The sequence below is a fragment of the Genypterus blacodes genome, unplaced genomic scaffold (genome assembly GCF_046128005.1).
Source record: "Genypterus blacodes isolate CSIRO-AG114 ecotype Tasmania unplaced genomic scaffold, CSIRO-AGI_Gbla_v1 ptg000215l_1, whole genome shotgun sequence".
NCBI classification, from domain to species: domain Eukaryota; kingdom Metazoa; phylum Chordata; class Actinopteri; order Ophidiiformes; family Ophidiidae; genus Genypterus; species Genypterus blacodes.
In genome coordinates this window covers 1,462,637-1,484,535 of record NW_027467014.1, presented here as the reverse complement: position 1 = coordinate 1,484,535, position 21,899 = coordinate 1,462,637, and the positions used below count along the sequence as shown (strand labels likewise).

General features: G+C 44.8%; 1 protein-coding gene across 1 annotated transcript; it reads left to right on the top strand.

Annotated features, from left to right (window-relative positions):
* Positions 1-16,301: 16,301 nt before the first annotated feature.
* On the top strand, positions 16,302-21,415 carry LOC143015977 (fetuin-B). Its single transcript, XM_076170148.1, has 7 exons — positions 16,302-16,616; positions 17,670-17,780; positions 18,081-18,168; positions 18,458-18,624; positions 19,323-19,430; positions 19,958-20,038; positions 20,877-21,415. Exons 1-7 carry the CDS (start codon positions 16,383-16,385, stop codon positions 21,384-21,386), a joined length of 1,299 nt encoding a protein of 432 aa, XP_076026263.1. The 5' UTR covers positions 16,302-16,382; the 3' UTR covers positions 21,387-21,415.
* Positions 21,416-21,899: the final 484 nt, after the last annotated feature.

Below are 21,899 nucleotides of genomic sequence, written 5' to 3'. Positions count from 1 at the left end.
CAAGAGGTTCTCAATCTCTGCTCCTCCACTACCACACTCCAATCACATCCCACAGCTCATTCAAGGAGAATTTGTGTCTCCCAGGTATTGATTTATCTTATCAAGTGTGTGTGTGTGTGTGTGTGTGTGTGTGTGTGTGTGTGTGTGTGTGTGTGTGTGTGTGTGTGTGTGTGTGTGTGTGTGTGTGTGTGTGTTGAACCAGGCTTGTATTGGGGCCATTGATGCTCTGTTGGGTCAAATTCGTCTATAAAGTAAGTAATATGAGTAAATCTGGCATTTACAAAGTACTGGCCAAAACATGTGGAATCTGATCAGGCCTTTGGTCCAGTGCAACGTTCTGGCCACTCATCTTGATGTTGCTGACAGTCGGAGCCGCTCGGTTGCTTGCATTTGTCCGCACTTTCTTTGCTTTTCTCAGCTCACTGTAACGTTTGCTGCTGTAATTGATCACGTCAGCTCGCTCCTCTCGGCCTGAATCTCATCCCAGTCACATCTGCAGCCCTGCCGCTCTGACACACAGCCGCTTCATTCAAACCGCTTCTCCTCAACCAGATGAAAGATTGAATTTGTGCCTATTGACTCGACCCGTATCGCTCGATGAGATCCTCAATTGGAGGAATTTTTTTAAAGAGAAATAAGTTTTTCCTCCACAAAACACAAGAAGTGTGGAAGAACTGTGGAAACTTTTTTTTTTTGGTGCACACACCCACACACACACACAAATAATGCATGCCACCTTCGCACCCACAACCCATCGACACGTGCACACGCGCACACACACACTGAATACTCCCACTTACGCACCAAAACAGACAGAATAATAAAAATATCTCTGCAGTCATGCTGAGATAAGAGCTCACAAGTGGAAAATAATGACATCTATTGGGAGTCGGGCATCCCTCTGTGCAATACACACAGATGTACACACGTGGATGCACATCGGCACATAAAACTTGATAAATACACTAATTTCCCTGTGCGGAGTTATGCATATTTGATTGAACCAGTTCTATCAATCATTGCCATTCGTTTTCATCTCCAGCTCTCATTTTCCAGGTTTAGATGATCGCTGCTGTGTAACCGTTGCCACCATGTGCGGTGTGTGTGTGTGTGTGTGTGTGTGTGTGTGTGTGTGTGTGTGTGTGTGTGTGTGTGTGTGTGTGTGTGTGTGTGTGTGTGTGTGTGTGTGTGGTGTGTGCGTGCGGAGCCTGGCAGCCCTGATGGCAGAATGGATACAGAGCTGAGGAGGCCGTTTGTTGTGCTGTGCTGCCAGGCCTCTTGATCTTTGTGCTCTGGAGCCAATCACAGACTTCATTCATCTGCCTGGACCCTGCAGTCCTCCAATTATGACATTGACCACATCTATTATAAATGTATTTCCTTAAATTTATCATCAGATTTGTGTTAAATGTATTATTTATTATATCTAGTTGGGTGAAATGGGTGTGGCCTATATGCCTGAATGGAGACCGACCTATGAAATCCATGAAAAATGATGTAATTCCATGAGTTACGGTTCAAACGTTGTCGGCAGAGGCTGTAGGTTAAGGTTATAGTTATAAAAGAGGGTCATCACAGCGCCACCATCAGGCAGATTGCTGACAAAACTTCCGGGTTCTTCCCTCACCTCCAACTTGCCCACCAAGATTCATCCAAGCCTACATTACTTTTTGCAATACCCTGCTAACACACAAACATGGATGTCAACATAACCTAAGTAAAATGTAAAACCTCCATTACTGAAATCTTACTGCAGCTTCCATATACAGCCAAAGATTACGATATTAATAAATTCTAGAATTTCTAAATTGTTGGGCCCTGCTGTCGTTATGTGACCAAGACTTCTCTCCCTCTGCTGCTGCCTCCAAGACACCCGGTGAAATAATCCCAACTGCAACCTGAAGATAAGGATACGGCGTGCTGGGGGGGGGATAATCTGCTGATACAGCCCGGTGCAGCGGTGGGGTGTAACCGTACAGCCGGCGTGTTGGTGGTCTTTTAACAGCCCCATTACTTTACATTTTGACTGTGGGACGTTCTGGATGATTGCACCTGAGGGTGTCGCAGGCGAAGCTCAGCCCAGCCAGAATGAATCCAAGATTACCAAGCATAAACAGATTAAAACAGTGGTTTTGTGTTCAGCTCTTTATTCCAGCTGATCAGAGAGCAAAAAAAAAGAAAAAGCTTCTGGGGTGTTTGGTTTGAATTAAAGCCTGGATAAACACAGAGGCTCACAATGGCACATGAATGGCAGAATGTTGGCTTCTGTGTTCTATGTGTCTGTAGTCATCCTACTAAAGCTGAGATCAAACCCACACCCAGGCAAGAGGCAAAGAGATCAACCTACAGTCAATCAACTCAATAGACTAGTCTTATATGTCTTCTTCTTCTTATAGTTATATATATTTTCTTATTTTTCCTTTGATGGCGGTCGTGCCTCCTTTAGCTCCCACGATGATGCAGCCTCACATGCATCATTTCACAGACTCTCTTCTCTTGTCTTCTGATCACGGCAGAGTGTGAAAGCTGTGAATGGTTGTAATCATCTCCTTTTCTATTTCGCCCAATGTGAAATAAAATCATCAAATCACAGAGCAGCATGAGGATCTGATTGGCTGTTGATGGTCCATTGATATTCCTTCTCTTGGCTCCATTTGTCATCCACGTGCCGACCGAAGTTTTACTCGGCAGAACACAAAATAAGTAGGGGGATGCTGAGGGACTTGTTGATCAAGCTGCTCGCTCTGCGTGTGTGTGTGTTTGTGTGTGTGTGTGTGTGTGTCCCTCAGGGTGGGCAAATGATGAATAACACAACGTGGTTTAAAATAATTAAATTGAACACCATCTGTTGAAAGACACACTGGGAAAAAGGGGGGGAGGTGCAGCAATACACACACACAGACACACACACGCACACACACACACACATACACAAATGTGAGTGTGCATGTTTATATACATACATGTTTGTTTCATTGTGATCATCCTATAGCATCCGATCTGTCTGACGTCATGTACATGCAGTCAGAATGAACACGGTACAAACATGCATACAATCCACTTTGTGTTCATGTGTGGAAACAAATCAGATCTTTGTGGAACAGCTGCAAAATGCCAAAGATATAAACACTAATCACGATTTCACACAGTACAGTATGTCACTTAAACAAGATGTAAAGAGGTAATCGAACAATCAGATATGGGCAGAAGAATTTAAATGAAATAAAAATGAATAAAGCAAGCAGAAATCTCTCTCTCTCTCTCTCTCTCTCTCTCTCTCTCTCTCTCTCTCTGTCTCTCTCTCTCTCTCTCTCTCTCTCTCTCTCTCTCTCTCTCTCTCTCTCTCTCTCTTACTGTATCTGAATACCTCTTTGTCGTTCTCTTTATCGTCGCTAATGAGACCATCAGTCATCTTTTACAGCACCAGCGAGTGTTTTTAAGCCCTGCTATCGAGCCATTATGACGGCTGTTTTGGGTGTGTTTGTGTGTGTCGGGGCTCAGCCTGAGCTCTGAGTCAGCACAGAGTGGAACTGAATGTTAAAATGACTAAACGCTAAATGCCAGAGCGGTAATGAGAAACTGTCTGAGGTTGTCAGACGCTGTCTGGCCGAAACGTTCTACTTAGATTAGGACACCTGTCGTCTGTAAAAAGGCCAAGTTAGTAAGAAGTGACACGCGGCTGTTTGTCTGTTTACTCTCTGACAGGTACATGCAGCTCACTAAGTATTTTAATATGTTCAGGAAGAAGTTTGCAGAAATTACAGAGGGTAGTTAGATTTGAAATCTTCCACCTCTTCTTCTTTTTCCGTGCTGATAGTATTGTTTAATCTAAGCTGCAGATTGTTTTGTTGTCATATTTCTTCCGTTCCTCTGTGAGTATTTTAGTTTATTACTCTAAGAGGCATTTCGATATTTTCAATCACTGCTTTTAAATTGCATAATAAATTACACTGGCAGCTGTAACCCCACACACACACACACACACACACACACACACACACACACACACACACACACACACACACACACACTGTTGGTGATTGAGTCCAATCTGTGTAGTGGAACGCACAGTGTCTGTTATTATCTGCAAACCAAAAATGAACTCCAACTCTCCGTTATTATTCTCTCTTTATTCGCTCTGTGAATCAGTCAGTTATCTCAGAACAAAAGGCCCGGCGACGCCCATAAAGACCTAATGATGACTCCCAACACACACACAGACTCATGTCCCTTGATCAAATCCCAGCGTGTGAACCGTTTCATCAAACTACCTCACACATGTTCCTTCACCTTCCTTCAACATCTGATGCTGGTAGTCTTTTGATCACGCCGCTCACTTCCTGACCTCCTCCCTCGCCGGCACCACACTCAGGCCGGCCTTGGAGCTGGCGTTCTGTGTTTTGCTGCTTCTCCGTACCTAAAACTCCCAGAAATAATTAGCAGGCAGGGGAACATTCTCCCTGCTTACAGCTCTGCCTCTGTCTCACAAACAGCCCAGCAAAATTTAAAACCTGCCACACGTCCTGTGTGTCTGTGCTGTAATTGGAGCACAAACTCCTGCAGCGTCGGCGTCCTTATCAGTCCAGCCTCTGCCTCCTAACTTGGCTTCATTAATAGAGGACGCTGACTGGTTCTGTGTCTGTGTCTGTGTCTGTGTCTGTGTGTGTGTGTGTGTGTGTGTGTGTGTGTGTGTGTGTGTGTGTGTGTGTGTTACTGTCCATTTGAATCTTGCACCATAGTCGTCAGAAAGTAGAAAGTGAGTAATTACATTCAGGAAGGTAGAGCGGTCATTTGTCAGATATTCTAAATGCTGTTATCCTGAATTTGCGTCATTTTGATTAAACAGGAAATTGGGCTGCACATAGGCAACTCTTTATTATGCTTAATTCAAAAGTGCCGTCACCAGAAACTGGATTTTGCGGGCACTCTCTTTCGCCCCCCAGAGGACATGAGAGGTATGTATAATGCACAATCTCCAGTCGTGTGCTTTGTTTTGACCCCCTCCTGTTTTACCGCACACTCCCGCAAACCTTTTTGTTCCATAATTGATCATTGATTAGATCAGATGGAGATAGACTCCCTCGCTTTCTTCGCACTGTAAAATCCTCTGAGATCCATTTGCGATAAAAGGTTACCGTACATGAATATATTATGTTGAACTTGAACTCGTTACGTTCCGGCTCGTCCCACTGTATGGCCTTTTATAGTATTCGGTTTGATGGAATTCTGTACTCCTATGTTATTCCGTTTGATATCAACTCTTTTGCTAATCACGGCGCTTCAAGAGGAAGTTGGAGCGCAGCGACGCTTCATCGTACTCTTCTCGTCTTGCTCTCATCTCAAATTTGGGACTTCCTCAGCAGATGATGACACAAAGCTCTACATGAGGGTTTAACTCAGTCGCCAGTTGACTTCCCACGCCCACAGGCGGCTCGGAAACCCATAGAAGTGACTGAGTTCATCATCAAGACTCCTGGCTCTCCCTCGCCCCCCCCCCGTGGCGGCGCCGGGCTCTTCATCAAAGTCGGGGGAAATACTTTGATTTAGCGTCGAACACACAGTCTGTAATTACGGTCTCGGCGGCAGAGGAGGAGGCCGTCTGATTGCAGCCGCTGTTTGTTTCTGTTGTTCAGCTCTCACCACCAAGTGGAGTGGACTCCAGCTGACTCTGCTCAGCATTCAAATTATCTGCCGGTCAATTAGTCAATGGATACGTGTTTCTCCCCCCGGATGGCCTGAATCCGGAATTGCATTCTGCTACAGCGGCACCAGAGTCCAAAAGTCACGGAGAGAGGAAACTTTTCTGCATTTTTTGCATACAATTTGGTTTTAGTTTTCATCAGAGAGGGGTTATTTTTGGAGGATGTATTCATTACAAGTATGAGCATTGTACACACACACACACACACACCCACACACACACACACCCTCACTCCCCAACCACTGTAGAAAAGACTCATTTAGATCAAAGACTTTCTTCTTTTAATTACTCTGTCACTGCGGCCCAAACCCACTCTCAATTGCTTTCACACACACGCACGCACACAGGCACACGCAGGGACACGCACGCACACACACGAACGCGCACACACACACACACACGCGTGCACACATGCACGCACACACACACACACACACACACACACACACACACACAGACCCCGCTCGCATGCACACACTCACTCGTAACCAAAGCAGAAAACTAATTACACCGTGGTTCTATTTAAAGTGGGACTGCTGTGCTCTGAGTGTGTTTTCTCTAAACCCTCTTTACGTATTAGCCTGAAGTGGCTTTAAAATGGCCCCAGATTATTGTAAGAAAACTAGTTTTTAGATAATCTGAGAGTAAAGATTAATATTTGTTTTCTAGATCACATTTTTTTATAAGTGGGGGCGACATGGATGGTTTGCATGGTCCTGGGTTCAAATACTTTCCCTGTGGGGTTTGTAAGATTCATCAAACAGTTTAGGTTTATGTTTAGGTGAATGGTAAACTCTACATTGCCTGTGTGTGTGTGTGTGTGTGCGTGTGTGTGTGTGTGTGTGTGTGTGTGTGTGTGTGTGTGTGTGTGTGTGTGTGTGTGTGTGTGTGTGTTCGTAATTCTTTGACAGACTGTGTCTCCCCTCCTGCGTCTCACACAAGCTCAAATCCCTCCGTCCGTCCTCGACACCGGTGCAGGATAAGCAGGTACAGAGGCTGGATGGATGGATTTATGCTTCCTGCTGTGACAGAGGAAATCACTCTGTTTAGCTGTGAAGTCGTCAAAGTTTTCAGAGATGCTGCAAAAAAAAAAACCTCAGGAAAACACACACACCTGCTGTGAAACGTGCGCCCGCATGGAACAGACCGGATTACTGGTTCATCTCTGTGCATTCCGCTGTGGCTTTTCCTCTCTGGTGATTTTCTTTCCAGCGTGCTTACGGGCGTGCGTGTGCCAATCCAAACTTTTCATATGAAATACTATTCTGCTGTACCGCCAGGAGAGGAAATGGCACCCGAGCGGAGTCAAGACGTTCCTCCTGACAAACAGGTGGGCTTCACTCTTTATCCTCATCAAAGCCTCTGCAACCTGAAAATGTGTGAATCTGATTACAGCAAAACAAAAACACCAAAACAACAACGTGTGCTCGTCTCATTACATCGGCCGTGTGTGTGTGCAGGCGTGTGTGTGTGTGGCATGTAGATGGCACACCTGCTACTTCAAAGCTAGAGCCTCATGTGAGAGCGTTGGGACTGGCTAGGCGCCGACCTCACATTTGGAGGTCCCTGCACGGTTCACACACACGTAAACACATAATAGCCGGAGCTCATTGCGATGCTGTTAAATCAGGCATCAATCAGAACGCTGCGTTGCCTCACCTGGACACCACTTTGATGGTTCAACCTCAACATTGTGCTTCACACAAATAAGCATTTCTATTCAAAAGTTCATTATTTATTTATATTCCTCTTTATTTATTTAAGTACCAACATTATGTCCCCAGGATCATTTGAGTGAAATGTGTGAAATGTCACGGGAGTAGAGACGCAACGTGACGCTTATCTATTATTGATTATTATTATTTATTTAAAGAGAAGAAATGACTTCAGTGGCAAAAATAACAAAGATCCGTATTGAAATGATTTTTATATAACAACTACAGAAGCATTTCCTGTTGAAAATGCGCTGTGATTGCCAATGCTGAAAGGTTTAGCTGAAGAAGTGCTTGAAAGATTGAGAACGGTTGCTGAACCGGAAAGTATGAAGAAATTTCAAGGAGCTTGAGTGACAGCTTGAGCTCAAACCATTTGAAGCTGCTGTTTGTTTATACGAACAGGTGCTGCCAATTAAGCAGAGCTGAGTCAGTCTGAAGGAGGGAGAAGCCTGAAAACCACGTTGAACAACTGGCTCTCCAGTTAAAAAGGTGAATTCTACCTGAAAATGGGTTAGACAATGAGAAGAACATACGGATATATTATGGTCCAAAATGGCCATGGAAATGTTTGAATGGTGTCTGTATGCTGAAGTGTGCAGAACTAGTCTAGTGACAAAAAAAACTGAAGAAGAGGATGGAAGAAGAGGTATTTGTGTATGAATGATGAAGAAACCTTAGTCGTTTTGTTTTTGCACTGATTCTTCCTCTGCTTTGCTTTTATTTACTTCCTGTAACAGAGCAGGTCCAGCGGCGTCAGCAGATTCCGGCTCAGTCCACCCACTGGGAAGTGATGCGTATGTGCGTGTGTGTGTGTGTGTGGCGGGAGGTTAATTAGGATAACAGGGGTCTTGTTTGCCTGATGGACCGTCCGTGCCTCTGCGTGCCTCCTGTCCAGACACAGCTCTGCCACAGTCACGTATTTCCATTCTTTAATACCACAAACCACTTCCTATTTCAGGGATGATAAAGCTGCAGAGCTCGTTTCTTTCAGACGCGGCTGAAATGTGTGTGTGTGAGTGTGTGGCATGCTTTTTTTACTTATCCATTAATGCTTAATATCATTGGCAGAGGGCACAGCTCTCCATTTCCTCTCTCACAGCATTTAAGTGTTGAAACATATACGATTAAAGTGTTGGAACGAGTACATCATCACGCCGCCCGCGCTACACACACACTTCCTGCCACACACAACCACTTCAGACATATTATATCAGATGTGCGCACGCATCTTAAAATGGATTTTGTGTGTCGCTCTGAAACGCAAAGTGCAACCATTACACTTAGATGTAAATGCATTCTATATTTGGGACAGGTGTGTGTGTGTGTGTGTGTGTGTGTGTGTGTGTGTGTGTATGTGTGTGTGTGTGTGAGCTGAATATTTACAGCAGCTTCATTTTGGCTAAGACAACAGGGTTGTCTTGTCTGTAGTTCCCGTCGTGCATTATAACACCGTCAAGCTGAGGGTCCTCAAGTGACAAGAATCAGACAGGAAGAAAGCTGCAGAGAGAGGGATGACATGTAACACACACACACACAGCCACAAACAACATGGATGTATACACACTTTCCTGGTTTTAGTCATTCTTTGGCTGGCATTTCCTGGGGTTTCTCTCCCTGCATGAGCTTTTCACGCCTCCACTCCCTCCGGCTGTGAGCAACACAGATCTGATAGAGAGAGAGAGAGAGAGAGAGAGAGAGAGAGAGAGAGAGAGGGAGACGCAATCAGGCAGATAGTTGGTCAGGGGCAGTCATGCACAGAGCAGCAGTCAGACACAGAGACAGACCCTGATGGGAGCAGCCAGGATCTGAATTGTTATTTTGTTTTCGACTCAAATGTTCCAAAAATATGTAACCTGAGAGCGTCAGTCGTTACGGTCGGAGCGCAAAAGTTTGTTGTGTTTGTTTGCTGTCACTTCCCCTCATTTGAGATGACTTTATGTATATTTATTTTACGCAGAGACCTGAACCGCAAATCGGAGCGTAACGTCGGCCACCTGCCTCCAAAAACACAGACAGGGAACCACGAGCCATCTGAAGTTCTGCTTTGAAACAACAGACTAGAATGTGTTCTTCAAAACTGATGCTAAAACTGTCAAAGTGTAGCACAATAATGAGCTCATAGTGTCAAATCACCTGAAAGTTTGTCTTGATGACACAAAGGCAGCGTTCATTAGCGCCAATGTTGAAGTTCCAGAGCTGAGAACTAAAAGGCAGATGGCTAAATTAGGTCTTAAAGATAAAACATCAGTTCTGCAGAGGGAGGAGCTTCATACGGTCACATCTGTCGCCGAATGTCGCCGCACTGTGTAGCATTAGCGCCGGCATTCTAGTTATCTGCCATGACTCACCATCTTCCCCTCTGGCTACACCAAACTCTTTAAGCATAGCAACAAGCAGACCGAAACTGTGCCCAGGCTAAGTTTACACAGCATGTGTGTGTGTGTGTGTGTGTGTGTGTGTGTGTGTGTGTGTGTGTGTGTGTGTAATGTGCCGGGGCATCAACACACCTGGCCGCATTACCATATTCACCAGGGTCGTTGGAGCGTTCTGCCCACATTAGCTGCCCCGTGATACAGCCTGGCAGCTACCTTACAACTTGCTAACTAGCTGCCAGGCTGCCGGCAGACAGAGCCAAACGACATGAGCGATGGGTTAGCACAACTTTTGACCAATACTTCGTGTTATTTTAATTAATGTTTGTTCATACTTGATGATGTGGTACTTAGACGTTTTGGTTTGCTCAGAGCCAAAGAGAATTACATGTAAAAGCCTTTTGGACCGAGTGTAGTTGAAGAAAACGAGGGAACTCCACACACACAGGTTATATAAGCTCCAAAAAAGGGATTTTGGGTGAAGGCTCTTTAGCAAAACAACAACCTGCCAAAGAGAGGTGAAAGTATTTCAGGGAGCTCTTTTCCTGTACTGCAGTACACCCACACACTTTTACTACTTTTACATGCTGCTGCCCAATTCTTTTGGTTTATGCTGCAATTAATGCAGAAAACTGCAAGTAAGATGTATACTTGAATGGAGTTAAGAGGATTCTGAGGTTCAGAAGGAGCTGGAGGAGAGTGTTCCGGGCAGCTTACTCTATACTGCAGTTTGGTTTTTAAATCAGTGTTTGGTGTATCGACTAGTTTAGAAGGATTGAGAATGTGGCAGAATATTAACCGGCAATGGCACGGTGCTGATCTACAGGGCAGCAGAACACGATGGAAACAACTACACGCGGGTTCCTGATGGACATTAAAGAAAGTGAAATGCTAAGTGATTCTCCGAGTCTGTACCGGGGCTGAAGTGGAGAGGAGGAAAGATTGAAAGATCGCTCTCCAGAGAGGGAAAGTGTGGGATAATTGAAATGGCGCTCTGCCAAGGACATCCCGAGACCACAGTGTGTGTAGACGATGATGTGTGTGGACAGCGATGCGAGGGGGACGAGCACAGGGACCTGTTGATGGGACAGACTTTGTAAGGTGCTTAACAAACCCGAAAAACACAGAGCGGAGGATTGAGTCAAAGTGGATACAAAATGTGAGGAGAAGAGAAATAAAAGCAGTAAAAAAAAGTTAAATCCAATCATAAATATTGCCAAGTGAATTTAAATAGATTAATAAAACATCTCATTCAAAAAAAAATTTGAAAACGGTTAGTCATCACAAACCTAAATAGGGATGTGAGCCCACGTGCACACACCTACACGCACACACACGCACTCCGAGACACCCACAACCTCCCTGAGCGCGCCGGGTTCTCCCTCCAGGGTGAGTTAGTGGTGCTTTTAAGTGCCGACATCAAAGGGGCCCGTGCGGGCGTGTAAATAGGCTTCAGGCTGAGAAAGTTTCAGTCATCACGAGTTTGATACCCAGCTGAGTCACACGAGGTCACACATCGACTCTGTGACTTCTCCCTCAACCTCCCTACACACACACACATAAACACACACAGACACATTCAGGAAATACTACATGGATAGACACACAGACTGGCAACCACACAAATTCCACACACACACTTCAAATATAAATACCAAGCAGGGGTAATGTCATTTTCTAAACAGCCTCAATATTATTGCAGATTAAATTTGGATATTTTTAGCCTGGCCGTTATTGAAGTCCAGCTGGGTTCAGGGTAGCAGGTGACCGGTTGTGATAAATGTTGGACTCGAGCAAAGAGGTAAAATGAGCAGCGAGAGACATGTGGTGAGAGCGCAGGAGTCTGAAACGCCCCACACACCCACACACACCCACAGACACACACACACACACACACACACACACACACACACACACACACACACACACACACACACACACACACACACACTCACACCCTCACACACACGCTACTTCAATCACGTTCAGTGATTGAGCCGCTCTCTCACACTGTGCGTCATCATCCAGCTCTGCGGCTCCTCTGTAATGTGCTGTGACAGGCCGCGTTCCCCCCCCCCGAAAACGTTCCTGTCTGGGACTCTAGAGACGCGTGACTCACGGCACCAGCGGCCTCATTTAACGGCTTTGCGCCTTATCTGTGTCCAGCACGGTGTTATTGAGTGATGAGCCCGTGTTTTGGATTTTGCAAAGTTGTGATATCGGAAAACGAAAGTTGGGATTTTGAGCAAAGCACAGACAAGGAGCAGGTGTCTGAGTTAATTCTCTGTTTGGCAAATTTCCTTACCAAAACTCTCCACCAGCTGCAAACTTAATCAGTTATCACATTAAAAACCAGTTTAAGGGGATTAGCTTAACTACTTTTTTGAGTAGCTTTACACTTGGTATTGTTGCACAAGTAGTTTAGTTATAAACAGTGTAATCCAAGTCAACAGTCGTTCAATCAAACAATTGTTAGCCTACGTGGAACATGACGAAAGCGTAAATATGTGTGTTTTTCTTAATTCAGAGGAAGAGCGTGCTGCAGTTCAGATTGCGTCGATGTATTTTAACAATCAAGGTCTCGTTGTTCCCACTTATACAAAGAAACGAGTCAGCTTGGTGAAGTGAGTCAGCGAGGGAGCACAGAAATCAAGCTTCGACTGATACGCAGCGAGTTTATGCTTTAAATGTTGAGCGACTGTTTGAAGGGCTTCACTTACTGGCGGAACATGCTGCCAATAAAACATACACACACACACACATGCTGATGTTTTTGTTCTGGTATCCAGCGCAGCAGGAGATAATAATGAAATTCACCCATCATCGATTTTGAATTTCACTTGAAAGATTTGATTCCTTGCTGCAGCCAATCTTCATGGTTGAGTCTGATTGGTGTTTTGCCTATAATTCATGTTTATATTGTCATATTTTCCCTCATTTTCACGTGATATATAGAGGTAGAAACGTTTTTCGAGCTTCAGCAGCCCTGAAAGCGTCCTTAGTCATGATTGGTCCTTTTCCTTGACACATCTTAGATGATTGCATATACCTGGTTATAAGAGACGGAAACTGAACTGAAGCATGTTCTCACTCATTGTGCAGGTTTCAAAACCTTTTAGGTGAACATAGAAAGGTGGAATTTTGCATAGTGTGAAGAAAAAGCAGTGATTCATAACCTGGACCCTACAGTAGGGTTAGAAGAACAACAAAGGCGAAGCAGTTCGAGATAAGAATCTGTGTGTGTGGGTGTGTGTGTGTGTGTGTGTGTGTGTGTGTGTGTGTGTGTGTGTGTGGTTATGTGCGAACAGATAAAACAGATAAATATGCCCTTCTTTCTCTGGACAGAAGTTCGATTTGCGGGTAATAAAACACACGGCACAGCTCGTCTTACAGCTAATGCTCCAGTGTGTGTGTGTGTGTGTGTGTGTGTGTCGCTTCCCTTTGTTTTCTGAGCAAAAGCTGAGCGGCGTGACAGGCAAACTCACAATCCAAACGCTGGGCTATTTTCTGCAAGTCAAATGACAGGGATTTGTGATCACTGCAGCACCGAATGCCAATCAGCTGTGAAAGCTTTGCTGAGACCAGCTCAGGGTGGAGCTTTGTCCTCGGGCCTGACCAATTACACACACATTTAATGGGTTTAGAATCAATGTCCATATTTTTGGGCCGAGGAGAGTGAAGGAAACAGGGCAGGAAAAGTTTGAAACCAATTAAATGAGGGAATTATTATCCTTCCTCCTCCTCCTCTCCCTCTCTTTCTCTCCCTCCTCCTCCCTTTCTCTCTCTCTCTCTCTCTCTCTCTCTCTCTCTCTCTCTCTCTCTCTCTCTCTCTCTCTCTCTCTCCCTCCCTTCCCCTGCCCTCCTCCTTGCAGACTGACTTATACCCCAGGAGGAGGGAATCTTAGCAGCAACTCTAGTGGAACAGAAATGCAGGAAATATAAACACCCTAAATGCAAACATAGTGTGAGTAAGACAGAGAAATACACATGGAAATAATCTAGACTATATGACGAACAAACTGCAAGAAGGAGGTGAGGAGGAGGAGGAGGAGGAGGAGGGAGAGAGGGAAATTGGCCTTGCTCCTCTTGAAAGTGCAGAGCTGTGAGGAAACTGATTCTTTTCCTCCCCACTGGGAAGCAATATCTGCCAGTATTTCCCTCAGAAATATGTTCCTGGCAAAGTGGAGCGCTGGCTGTGTGTGTGTGTGTGTGTGTGTGTGTGTGTGTGTGTGTGTGTGTGTGTGTGTGTGTGTGTGTGTGTGTGTGTGTGTGAAGCAGTGTTTAGAAGCGCTCCACAGTTTCTTGAAGGAAGAACAACAGAAATGAACTTATCTGGAATAGAATATAGATCATGTCTAAGTAAAACCTCACGCGGTGCAAATCAGTGTGTGGACCTCGTTCTCTACTCAACTGAATCCTCTCCTCTCCTCTCCTCTCCTCTCCTCTCCTCTCCTCTCCTCTCCTCTCCTCCTCTCTTCTCTTCTCTTCTCCTCCTCCCTTCTCCTCTCCTCTACAAAGTGAACAGCAGGATCCCCGCTCCTCCATGTGGCCCGGGCATGGCTGCAGCGTGGCGTCTCTCAGTAACAAGCAGACGGGCAGATTAACAGTGCTCACATCAGAGGAGGTTTGTCTCACTTGGGTCTGGCGTGGTGCGTGTAGCTCCAGTCCTCCTAGCAGCCTCGCTGTTCTTATCTCTCCCCCACAGACTCTTTCTGCTTTCTGCCGCAACACAACTGGCTGCCGGTAACACTGGTGCACACACGCACGGCTCTGCACGGTCAAATGCACACGCAGGCAAGTACATACACACACACACACACACGCACATCACACCAAGGGAGCTCTTTTTTTCTGATATTAGCTGAATTTGTTCTGCTGAATGCTTCGCTCCTCCACTTTCTGTTGGCATTCCTGGGAGCAAATCCTGGTTCAATAACTATTTGCAATGGATTAAATGATTATTTTGGGAACAGATCAGCACAAAAAAAGATCCCACTACACCTGAATGCAGCATTAAATGTTTGAATAGGCCAGGTGTACTCAGGTGCTTTCAACCAAAACACTACTAAATTGAGCAAAAAGCACTTAGAGGAAACATTTATACACACTCGACTCAGCTCAGAGTCTCAGCATGACTGAGTGATCAAATGATCAAAACATCCAAAAGTGTGTTTATTTGGAAAAGTAGCAGTTTAATGTTAAATTCTTGGCTCCCTAGGTGTCAAGACACATCACAGCATGTATGTCAATCCATATTGTACAATCTATGACATACTGTATATAAAGTGTGTATTTCTATTATTTTGTCAATGTTTTACCAGATAAACAGCTGGATGTTGTGGAGTGAAAGTGAAGCACATACTGATATGGAGTTATATAATTAAAGTCTCATTATCATTCTAATTTTAATTTACAATTTATGTAATTATTATCTTTATTGGTTGCTTAATTATTGTACAGAATGTAACAAATAATGAAATTAAAAGCCTAAAGTGATTCATTAAAACCTAAATGTGATTGATAAGAAATAAATGGAATCATACTGAGAAGCTGTAAACAGGAAATGTTTGGCAATTTTACTCGATAAACAACGTGAATATTATTAATCGTTAATTGATCAATGCATCATTCCAGCAGGGAAATGTAATAACCGATCATAGCATGAAGAAACGCATTCAGCCTGTGGGGCTTCTGGGTAAATTAAGGACAGTAAACACAGATATCAGTATTACAATGTTCCATCCCAACAACATGGAAATGTAATTCAGAAAGTAATTAACTGGATTCTAGTGAATAATTAACCCAGCTCTGCATGAAGGAGCATCAGACAGATGCCACATCTTCACCAGGTCCCCGGGTCCTCCTCCTCCTCCCCCCAAGGCAGTTCACCCACTCACTGGACAAGACGCACAGTGACACCTAGTGGTGAGACTGTCTCACTACAGGCTGAGGAGTGACCTAAAATGTTCTCCCGTGGCTTTGTTTCTAATCTAAAGTGGGTCCTGCTGCATTCTTCATGTGCGCCCACCAGATAACAGATAAGCCATAATGACTCTGTGAGATCCCCCTGTGGTAAGAAGAAGCTACTGCAGCCAAGTTGCAACCGCTTCACTCACATGTACAGTGTGGGATTACACAAGCTCTGTCCCCCTCTCTCTCTCTGCTGCACTGATACCAATAGGTCTATCTCATTACACACACACACACACACACACACACACACACACACACACGCACACACTGTTTCGATTTCCCTCACTCACCCTCTCTCTCTCACACACACACACACACACATGCACACACACTCCTTACCTTTGATCAGAATTAAAACTGCCTCATCTCATTGGTGCATGCATCTAGTAATATGTGTCAATGTCTTTCACTGGTGCAATGTTCCCCACAGGAACGTCATTCACAAAAGTCACTACGCCCCGCCCTCGGCACCAAATAAACTTTGTCCTTGGCTTCATTTCAACAGCTCTGTCTTGTTTTGATTCCAAAAGTCACTGCATGGGCTAAATGCAAACAGAAGGGAACAAACTTCACCTTTTTTAAGCCAGCGACATCTCGGCTTGTGTCTAAACGTCTGCCACCATGGGCGAATCCACGTGGACGCTGCTGCAGCTCTTATCCCTGTTGTCCATTAAGACGCTGTGTGTGAACGCTGAGGGATTGACTCTGGGGCCCATCGAGCTCGCCCCCATCCCCTGCAATGACAAGGCGGTGGAGAAGCTCTCTCGCCTGGCTGTCACCTACATCAACGAGGACAGAACTGATGGCTACAAGTTTGCCCTGAACCGCATTGCCAATGTCCACCTGCACGCTCAGGTCAGTGGAGAAACAAATGCTTGCAAAGGCAAAGCTGCCTGAGGTTGTAATGCTGTGTATCAGCGGGTGATTTGTTCTTGTTTAACAAGAGAGGTGGGGTGGAAAGGGTATTTTCCCCTTCTGTGCTCAGTGAAATCCCAAATCACCAGGGTGAGAGAGTGAGGCATCGGTTGATGGATCTAACCAGCCGTGACCAATCTTCATGTCAGCAGGGTGAAGGATAAAGGATAAGATCTCAGTTTTTGTTGGTAGATGTGACGCACAACCTGTGCTCTGAAGTCATCCTCTTAGGCCGTCGCTGACTCTCACTCTGAGGGAACAACAGCAGAATTAACCTCAGAATTAGACCCCCAGTTTGACTGAAACAAAAAGGCATGATGACCGAAACATAACAGGGATTCTATCAGCACGCAACAATAAATATTTGCCTTTGTTGTGAGCTAGTGTCCCTCTTATAAATATCTCTTAAAATTGGCATAATCTCTGCGGTGCGTGAGGTAGAAGCCACCCACTTTCACGCCTCATGAAAACAGCCTTTTTTACGAGTGACGTTGAGTGTTAATAAAGTCGGGGTCATCACAGGTCAGCGCCACAGGGATAAACGTTGCGTAACAGGCTTTATCAACTCGGTGCTGTCAGCCGCTGAAGGCTATCGGAGCCCAGCTGTGCGTCCGGGAGAGAGCAGGATTCCTCTAAAACGTCTCGGATGAACTTCACGACCCCGAAAAACGCCGCGGAAAGTGCTGACATTTGTTTTCTGGCTACTACAGAAATCAATACTGTAGAGAGTTTGATATAGTTTATAATATACAGAGTGCATCCTAAGTGGTTCCTCACTTATGTAACTGAACAGAGGGAAAGTAGTTTTTCCCTCATATATTTCGATAAATTTGATATGCACCAACATTTATATAATGTCATCATTTGCATCGGTGCAAAAAAAAAATCATCAGCAAAGTTTGTTCCCGTCATTTCCTACTGCATAGTCCTCTCTTTTGCTTGCCATGTGACTGTACAGTATGTGGAGACTGTATGTGTGTGTGTGTGTGTCAGGGCCCAGCGGGGAATGTGTACTACCTGGACCTGGAGGTGCTGGAGACCAAGTGTCACGTGGGCAGCCCCAAGTCATGGAAACGCTGTGAAGTCAGACCATTCATGGAAACAGTACGACACACACACACACACAAGCAAATACACACACATTACACATTCTTGTTAGATGTTGGATAATGAGGTAAATAATCCATGTCCACATTCTGTAAGTGCAGGATTCACATAGATTCTGTGTCCATGGTAACACTCACTGCAACCCTATAATTACAGTGTGTGGTGAGTCATTTGCATTTGGTCCTCTAATGGCTCCACAGCCACATAGGCATCATTCAAGTAAAAACATTATTCAGTTTTTACTGAACGTCTGCCAATAGAAGTCACAGCTGTTTTGTTCCATTTGTTTTTTTCTAGCAAATCTCTGGTAACTGTAACACCACTATTCTCCACACCACTGAGGGCTTCTCCTACCTGTACAGCTACGACTGTACTCTGGTCCCAGGTAAACAACAGTTTGGGGTCAGATTTGTCGTCTTGCACCTGTGATATGTGAAACGTTAGATCTGTACAGTCGCACAAAATGGAGGTTCATGTAAAGCAAAGTGGCCCAAAAATAGCCAATCTGTTGGACAATAACTTGTATCTCCACAATCTGTGCTTTTGCTGCATCAATGTGACGCCCAAGCTGTTTGTGATGGTCGTTATGTTGCTATGATATTTTTATCATAGTAATCAGTGTGTAAATGTTTATTTAACGCCTTCATCATCACCATGTGGTCCCCTCCCCGCAGACCCCCCAGAGAAGCTCCAGCAGACGTGTCCCACCTGTCCCCTCCTGCTGCCCATGGACAGCCGGGAGGCTGTGGACGCTGCTCGCGTCACGCTGGCCTCCTATCGGCGGCAGTCCACGCTGGGTGCAGCCCTCGGGGTGCAGAAGATCACTCGAGCTGCAGCACAGGTACCATCAGACCCGCCGGTGTGAGCGCTGATGGGGAGACAATACTGCACAATTATTTAATCATGTTACAGCGTGTGGAGTGTGATGGAGATGATGCTTCAGAGTGATCTCAGGGAGGACACGAGCGTGCAGTAAAACACACCTTTGTACCAGATGAGTATCATCATTACCCATTAGTGCTCCACTATAACCATAACACAGCCTGGTAAAGTATCACCGCAAGCACCGCTGAGTTTGCTGAGGAGCTCTGCTGGCTATGTTTTAGCTGCTGTTTGCAGGTAACGCAGCTTTGGTTCTTCTCAAACTAAGTTCATGACCTTCACATTACTGCACATGTGCGTGTGCGTCTGTTGATGATGTCACGCAGGGCAAGTCTTTGCTGAGGTGGAAAAGAGTTCAAATGAGAGAAATCAGGCCTTTGAATTGATCGGGATGAAGTGATGCCAGAGCTCAAACCTCACATACTTTGTAGATGTTCCAAATATGCTGCACATAAACTGCAGGTCAGTCTTTCAGTTTCACCTCTAATTGGTGGAATATGGATCATATTGGGTGTTTTCTTTTTCCTTTGAAGGTGTTACAGGACTGTGGTAGGGTCTTTATATTAGATGGAAACTTATTTAGTAAAGTGTTGTATTTGAATGAATGCAAATGATGCTCAGTCAACTAGCATCCTAATCACCAGTGTTGTCTTCCAGGTGGTGCCCCTGAAGGCCAGCTTTGTGGAGTACACAGTGCAGGAGTGTCCTGAGGGGCTGACAGACTCAGGCACCTGCCAGCGGAGGACGATCAGCTCTGACACAGAGGTCATCAATATTACATATACTGGAAATAATACACTAAAATATTTAATACATTTAAATGCCTTCAGGATTTCCATCATTGCAACCATTTGACTTCATTTCACTCGCTCAAAGAAATTTAGGGTCAGATTGTGGAGTTGTGCAGTGCTCCATTCTGTGTCCCCCTCTAACGCACAGTGAGCTATTAGCTTGTCTGATGTCCTGAGGTCTGGAAATGTAGCAATTATGGCCCATGTGCGAGTAAAAACTCTCCAGTATAACAATGAAAATCCTGCTGCTGCTAAAGTGTCTCAATTGTTCGTGAAAAAATTCGCGTCTGAACCCAGCGATTGGACAAAAGGGAAAAGTCTGAGATCAGTCACATCATGAAGCATCATCAAGCCGCACTGCATGATGGGAAATCGATTACTCTGTCCAATATGACACTGCTGTTAAACTGCTGTGGAGGGAATTAGTGTGGCTGCGAGGCTGTAAGTGAACGTCATCTCCTCTCCTCTCCTCTCCTCTCCTCTCCCATCTTCTCCATTCAGACTGCGGGATTCTGTGTAGGATCTGTGCATGGAGAGATCTATCCTGAGGCCCAGGTGTCCTGTGAGATCTTCAAAGTTAAGGTATGGGAAGAAATAAACAACACAAATAACAACAAATATATAGGGACTCAAAAATGGATCCACTAATACCTCAGTGACTGATTTAGTTTTGGTATGATGGAATATAAATGGTGATATCTAAGTAAACCCTCTGTAGTAGTACATTTAACAGATATACTGTGTATAGACTGTTGTAAACCTAAAAATGAAAGAGGTGTACTTTCGGTAAGTAAACATTTCTTGCCGCCTTTGTTCTTTCTTGACAAATGCAGGAAATAAATTAGATTTCTGTAATGCAGCTTAGCAGCTTGGTACAAAACAAATGTGTTTGTTTTGTTCTCTGTCATCGTCTGTGAACCTTCATCCTACAGTGAATTAGTGACAGGAGAGAAAACCAAAATATTAAACCAAGACAAAGAACATCAGAGTGAATTAAACTCAGTGAATTGTTAAATGAATGAGGTGTGTGTTGAGTGTGTATGAGCAGCCAATCATAGCTCACATGTAAACGCTCGTCTGATCCAGGTTTGATCAAGATGCAATTTCTGTTGTGGTTCTGTTTTATGGAAGCAACCTTTAGTTCATCATTCAACTTGAGCGGATGCTGCTGGCCGTGTAATTATTCTGTCGATTCTTATCATATGCTGTGATGTGCCTCAAGTCTGTGTTGCGCCTGTGTGTGCGTGTGAATGTGTGTGTATGTGTGTGTGTGTGTATGTGTGTGTGTGAGATGTAAAAGGGCATGGTTGTGTTCCTCTGTAATTATGTTGTCTGTGTCTCCTTTGTGGAGCGTGCAGTGTGATTGAGTGTTTGCAGCATGCAAGGTAAGTTTGTCATAATCTTGTCTGTCCCTCTTCAGAATGTCGACATCTTCAGACCAGTTCAACCGCAAGGTCACGACCTATTCCTTGACCCTGTCATCCCGACCTATCCGGCACTGATTGTTGAACCCAGATATCCTCAGCCTGTTCCTTCTGACCCCACACTGCTCCCTGCTGTTCAACCGGAGGTCCCGGCACCTGCTGACCCCAGACTTGTTTACCCTGAGCCCTTTGCCCCGGCGGTGGCAGTGAACCCATCAGCCCCTCTCTTCTCCTCGTCCAGTGAGTCTGTTGAAAGCACAGGTCCACGATACCCACAACAGCAGCCCTCAGTGTCTGACTCTTTGGAGTCGTCCTCTGAGGAGGTCGGAGGCCCCATAGCAAGACGTCCGCCGGTAAACTTCCGTTACCAGAGGCATGACCGCAAGAAACGTCAGGTCTTACAGGAGACAGTCAGCACTCACAAGCCTGTCTTCCTGTCTGATTTCCCCACTGGGGTCTCCCCTTTCCGCTCCTGTCCCGGCCCCGCCCGGTTCACCACAGTGTAGCTGCTGCGGCTCAGGGGCCCATTTGTTCATGTTTGAAAATTGGTGTCAGATATTTGAACAATTTGACAGAAACTATATCTCTTCTCAGCTATAATATATATATATACTCAAACATTACAGACCTACTGCTCTTTTGATGGAGACCAAATTCCAGTTCAATCACTTGTTATGTTTGAAGGTGATATTTTCCTTAGTGTCTGATTGGTGTAAAGCAATAATAAATACATTTAAAAAAATTAAAAATAACAAACAAAAACAAAAGCAGTGGTTTCTTATTTCCTGGTTAGTCATGATGACCTTGCATATTATTATTATCATCATCATCATCATCATAACTACCGCTGACTGAGATTTAAAAAATACATTTGTTTTATTTCATAAAGCCAATCAAATGTTATGGAGTCATTTATGTTAGTATATACTATTCAAATCCAAATACTCTCTCAAATATAGCAGTTGAATTTAGCATGTTGTTTATTTTGGGATGAGGTGAGAATTGATTTTTGGGGTGCT